The sequence below is a fragment of the Rutidosis leptorrhynchoides genome, chromosome 2, assembly GCF_046630445.1.
Source record: "Rutidosis leptorrhynchoides isolate AG116_Rl617_1_P2 chromosome 2, CSIRO_AGI_Rlap_v1, whole genome shotgun sequence".
Lineage (NCBI taxonomy): Eukaryota > Viridiplantae > Streptophyta > Magnoliopsida > Asterales > Asteraceae > Rutidosis > Rutidosis leptorrhynchoides.
The window spans coordinates 77,401,462-77,407,662 of record NC_092334.1 but is presented as its reverse complement, the minus strand read 5'-3'; the positions used below and the strand labels follow the sequence as shown (position 1 = coordinate 77,407,662).

The 6,201-nt window shown below is 35.7% G+C and overlaps 1 protein-coding gene across 2 annotated transcripts; it reads right to left on the bottom strand.

The window, feature by feature from the left end:
- Nucleotides 1-1,301: 1,301 nt before the first annotated feature.
- Nucleotides 1,302-4,748, bottom strand: LOC139894344 (glycolate oxidase 1). 2 transcript variants are annotated; one of them, XM_071877581.1, is made up of 10 exons: nucleotides 4,621-4,748; nucleotides 4,223-4,373; nucleotides 3,991-4,115; nucleotides 3,860-3,906; nucleotides 3,696-3,773; nucleotides 3,413-3,604; nucleotides 3,204-3,266; nucleotides 2,709-2,778; nucleotides 2,406-2,611; nucleotides 1,302-1,747 (listed from the first exon to the last, which is right to left on the bottom strand). In XM_071877581.1, the coding sequence occupies exons 2-10, from the start codon at nucleotides 4,357-4,359 to the stop codon at nucleotides 1,556-1,558; spliced, it is 1,110 nt and encodes a 369-aa protein (XP_071733682.1). In that variant the 5' UTR covers nucleotides 4,360-4,373; nucleotides 4,621-4,748; the 3' UTR covers nucleotides 1,302-1,555. The 2 variants fall into 2 exon arrangements, with proteins under 2 accessions (XP_071733682.1, XP_071733683.1); XM_071877582.1 differs by lacking the exon at nucleotides 4,621-4,748 and adding an exon at nucleotides 4,577-4,605.
- Nucleotides 4,749-6,201: the final 1,453 nt, after the last annotated feature.

The following is a 6,201-nucleotide window of genomic DNA, read 5'->3' as shown; positions in this document are numbered from 1 at the left end:
GGGAACACACACCCTAATTGACGCGAATCCTAAAGGTAGATCTACGGGCACTAACTCCCCCCATACTGGAAAATGGTATGCTTTAGTACTTCGAGTTATTAATACAGATGGATTTCTGTTTTGGAGATATTCTATATGCATTTTGTTAATGTCGGTCACCAGGTGTTCAACATATGAATGATTTTTATACAGATTGTATGTTATTGAAAGATGAAATCTTGTGGTCTATTATTACGATTTGATATATATAGGTTAAACATATAACTCACCAACATTTTTGTTGACGTTTAAAGCATGTTTATTCTCAGGTGATTATTAAGAGCTTCCGCTGTTGCATGCTAAAATATGGACAAGATTTGGTGTCAGCATGCTTGTATAATATTGTTTAAAACTTCATTCGAGATTTACTTTGTTGTAACATATTAATATTGTAAACCAATATGTATTGGTCGTGTGTATGTGTGATATTTTTAGATTATCAAATTCTTGATAATCTAGGTGGTGTCCTTTTAACCTTGTCAATAAAATAAAGGTTATGGTTTGTTTTAAAAACGAATGCAGTCTTTGAAAAATGTCTCATATAGAGGTCAAAACCTCGCAAAGAAATCAATTAATATGAAACGTTTATAATCGATATGAACGGGACATTACCCGCTCGTCCGGTTTTTCTTTTTTGTTCGTTGAGACCCGTTACCCGCGCGCGGGTAAAAATATTTTGCCCATGTCCATGACCCGCAGATACCCGTGACCCGCAGGTAATAATTATATACAACTTCGTTATTTTTTTTTAGATAAGTTAGAAAATTTTATTAGTTACAAACAATATGTACAATTAACAAGTGTAAAACGCCGTGAAAGTCAACTTTTTTACTTATATTATATTTTTAATCATTATTACATTAAAGGTAAAGTCTCTTTTAAATTGATAATTGTATGTATAAACTCGCGGATAAATTAAAAAAAGTCTCATGAATTAGTGGATCGGGTTTTACCCGCGACGGGTAATATGTACCCCGACCCGCCCGCGACCCGTTGGCGGGTATAATTTTTACCTGTCCTCGACCTGCAGATAAGATTTTATGATTTTACTGGCACATCACGGATCGGGTACCCGCGGGTCACGGATTTTTTCTCGCCCATTGCCATCCCTAACATTGGTGTATAAATATAAAATTGTAGTCTACTAATCATGAAGGCTTAGAATGAGCATGATGACAGATAAAAAATGGAAAGTGTAAGGTGAATATGTTACGAGTATTATGTTAGATATATGAAAATGAATGAACATGTAAAGATGAAAGATATATAATTGGGCATGTTTATAAAAGAAGTATTGATTGATCAACCAAATTCATTAGGACCGGTTCACTTTACAACTAAACAGTTTAATCATGTAAAGCAATGGACATATATGAATTATTCATCCGTACATCATATCATTCTGAAACGAGCATTATACAATGAAACAATACAAGTTTTGAAACCATAACACAAGCTATAACCCTTATATTTTGCATTAGAAACAAGGTAGATCGCATCGGTATCATGTTTTTGTTCATAACCTTGGCCCAGGACGAACCCGGGGTGCATCCCACTCAGTAACAATGTGCTCACGGGAAATTTGTTTGACCGATGTGCAACCACTTAAAGCCATTGTTAGCTCAAATTCATCACGCAACATCTGAAGTACTTTCCTCACTCCCGCTTCTCCTTCCGCAGCCAATGAAAACACCACGGGTCGCCCAATCTAAATTTTACAGCATATCGAATCATAAGAGAGCTAGTGTAACATTTTGATCAAGTATAAAATGATCATATTACAAACGGTGTATTAGATTCTTATTGGACCTTAAGTCGAAAGCTAGATGCTTTATTGGTTAACGTCAAGGTGTTGGTGCATTGGTGGTGACCTAACTTCCCATAAGGGAGGTCAGGGTTTCGACTACCATGTGCTGCAAAAATATTTCCCACGAGGTTACCCGCCCATTTCATGGGCCTCGGAGGTCTCAGACGTCTTACGTTCGAGCCTCACCCGGGCGGGTTTTACCACAAGTGATGCCCGTATGGATTCGCCGTGAGGTTTCCTCCTGAGGGGCGGTGGGACTGTAATGTTCGTCCCTGGAAAAAATAGGGTGAGTGAGTTCTGACATCGCGTTTGGACTCCGTCAGTGACTCCCAACCGCCGTTAAAAAAAAGATGCTTTATTGGTATTATATATTGGGTACAATCTAGATGACAGTTTACCAGCTCGAACCCATCTGACTCGTTTTCAGCTAGTTTTTATATTTTATAACTTTGACCCGTTCATAAACAAATACAACCTACCCTATCCCGTTTTCATATAATCCAAGTCGAATCGCTAGTTCTAGACATAAGTAAAACTAGCAGCTGATGTGTTGACTTACAAATATGCCAGAAGCACCAAGAGCAAGTGCCTTGAAAACATCGGTTCCACGACGCACACCTCCATCGAGGAACACGGGAACACGACCTTGTGCGGCTTTAACCACCTCTTCCAAAGCCATGATAGTAGCAGGGACGTAGTCCAGCTGACGGGCCCCATGATTGGAGACGATAATACCTGCTGCTCCAGCTTGAATAGCTAACCTTGCTGTATGGTTCGCAAATGTAATAACACTCTAAACATTAGTTAACTGAAAAATATGTAAAAGTGGAATTTTTACAAGTGGAGGATATATTGATCTTACTGTCTTCAGCAGTGATCACACCCTTCACTAGGATCGGCATCTTGGTGATCGTTTGGAGCCACTGCACATCCTGCAAATAATCAAGAATAACACATGTTACCTTATGCTGCATTTGCATTTGATTGCGTCTTAATTGAATGGTTCAGCACTAAATGTCGTTTGTTAATGACATCTGAATGACAAATGATATCGAACCGTTCATCAATGTGTGCTTAACTATTCATAGTGGAAACACTTTTTTAACCATTAACACCTCCATTTCCTTTAATTTACTTCAAAAATAATATGCACAACACTCATCAAACAATAATTATATTATTGTATATATTCATCTACAAGATTAAACATTTATTTTACATCATTCAGAGTTTTGCCTGTTCAAAGTACTCTCGTCTTTTGCTTCTGTTATGTGTCAAAAGCAGACTATTTGCATATACCCTACGAAAAAGGCGATAAAGCTAATCTCCAAAAGCTTTTAGGTATAACGAAACGTACCTTCCAGCTCAGGGTGCGGTCAATCTGACCAGCAACATAAGATGCTAATCCAGAATCAGCAGCCTGCGTTATAAAGTCACTAATTACAAACTAGAAGAGAAGTGAAAAACATACTACGTATATGACTAGAGAATATAGTATATAGATTTAAAAAAAAAAAAAAAAACAAATTAACTAGCGTAATGTTGATAGTTGTAAGATGTACTTACTTCATCCATCTTGCCGAGGTCCAAGCCCTCAAAGTTCTTCAAGGTCAAAAATGGTGGTAACGTAAACCTGTTTTTGATGTCAGCTTCTCGGCGTCCAAGCCTTGGTGTATCAACCGTAAGAGCAATAGCCTTGAAACCAGCTCTTTCGGCTCTTCTCACAAGCTGAGCAACAACGTTCCTGTCCTTGTACACCTATAACATAATCAAGAAAATTATTTTTACAAATTAAAAAAAAAAATAAACAGAACAGGAAGAAAGAGTGAAAAATATGTAATTTACTCACATAAAGCTGGAAGAAACGGATCCCGGGTCCCGTTGAAGCAACCTCCTCGACACTAGACGTTGCCCATGACGACAAAGTCTACAAAACGATCAAACACACTATAAGCGCACGTTTATATTTCTACTTTGTTCTCCGGGAGAGCACAGAGGGTATTAGTTACAAACCATAATAGTATTAGCTGAAGATGCAGCTCTTGCAGTTGCATATTCACCTTCAATGAGATAAAACAAAACATTAAATTCTAAACATACGATATGTATATTTCTATGTTATTTATAAACATTTGCTTAAGTACCTTCAGGGTGGGCCATCTTCTGCATAGCTGTTGGGGCGATCATTATAGGCATTGAAATCTTGAATCCCAAAATTGTGGTAGTCATGTCTATCTTGCTTACATCGATAAGAATACGTGGCCTAAACCTGTTTCATTGTCAAAACAAACAATTTTAGTACACACAAGAATATATAATATCGCAAAGGTAATAAATGGTAGTTCGGAGTTATTTAAAAATATATAGAAAACGTACAAGATTCTTGCGAAAGCGTTTCGGTTCTCCTCTAGAGTCCACTGATCCTCTGCACCTGATGCATAGTAGTCATAGACCATCTTTGGCAACTTCTCCTTGGCAATAGCTTGATACTCGGTGACATTTGTGACCTCCATTTTTCTTTTGAAATCTTGATTTAGTACATGAGATTTAAGAACAAGATTGCAATTATAATGGGAGAAAATTAGCTAAAACTGGCATCAGTCACTATATAATACTCTATATTGAACAAAAGTAACTTTAGGAGATTGTAACTGATAAATTTTGTGCAGATATACATAGTGGAAAACAAACTAATTAAAAAACTAACATAATAATTAATAAAGTATAGACCTTTTTGATGAACACACAAGGAATGAGAGGTGAAAGAAACTAACCTTTAGGGAAGTTGGGTGTTTTTGGCCAAGTGAGATAACAAGTATAGATAAGCAACAAAATTTGAAATACAATATTTGTAAAAAGTTGACAAGGACATATTGTAGATAAATAGATAGAAATCAGAAGAGGAGGGTGTGTACCAAGAAATAAAAAAAAATAAAAAAAATAAAAAATAAAAAAAATAAAAAAAATCAAGAAAATTAGATGAAGACAAATGAAGGAGATGAGTATTATGAGGTGAGAAATCAAAACCAAATCTTGTTGAAAATAAATGAGAGGGTGCAAATGGGTGGTTATCCTCCACATAATATACTTTCTGTTTAACAAACTTTCTATACCATTTGTGTAATGTATCATGAAGATACTTATACAATTACCACAATATAACTTTCTAAAAAGAAAGATAAAAATTACAACTTTCTAAAAAGATAATCACTGAATTGAAACAAAACTAAATTTAAAATCCATTAGAAACTCCAATTATACAATTAACATAACGTTATTAATACTAGTCTGCTGACTAGTTAATGTGCTAAACAACTGTTTTTTTTTTCATCCCCTTTGCATGGTCATGAAGTCTATTTTAGTAACTGTAGAATATTTCTGGAAAAAGATTCACAAACTTAAAAATGTCTACACTTTTAACAATTGGTAATTAAGGAGCGAAATAACTTAGAGTGCGAATGGGCTACTTAGTTTATAAAAAGTTTGTTGCTTTTTATACTTGTTATCTCATGAGTTCTTGGTTTTATGTCCTACCACTATAGGCTATAACTAAAAATATTACAGCAGCTGGTGACTAAGCTTTTCACTACTGGAGATGGTTAGAAACCTGGAACTATGATAATAGTACTATGTAGTTTAGAAGATCACAAGTACAACTGTTATAAATTATAATGAAATAAGTGTCTGAATAATAAGTGTTGGTCAGTAGGAAATAATCAAATAACAGAAGAAAAAACCCGAATTCAACTATAGTTGTGGCCTTATGGGTCTTGTTGTTTCAACTTCAGCTATAAATAAAAAATGAGAAGAAGAATGTTACATTATCAAACTTTTACAAAGCAAAAAAAAAAAAAAAAAAAAAAGATGTTACATTCTATCTCTTAATTCGTACGTAGCATTTCTGGACTTGTAGGAGTAACATCATATTGGGCCTATATTTATACTTCTGTCTAAAAAGATGAGTATAAAAATGAACCAAAATTTGTGGGTTGAACTATTTTATTACGGGCTTTTTGTGCATATGACCAAAGTCGATTAATGGCTTTCCTCAAACTTAATGTTTACTGATAAAGAAGTTTGATCAATTATCCAATAAGTAACACAACTTGTTTGATCTCGTACATCTATTAATATTACGGCTGGCAGTTGGTTTGGGTCAAAATGGGTTTGGGTCCAAACGAGTACGGTTTTTTTTTTTTTTTTTTTTAACAACAGTACATGATCAGCCAGGGGACTTAATCAATCACTCACGCGTTCATCTCCCACAGTTGCACAACTCGCCCCCAAGTGCTGCCGAAGAAACCCAGCCCAATCAGAGGGCATGGGCGGTAAAACCCCCTCCCCCACTGTCCCGC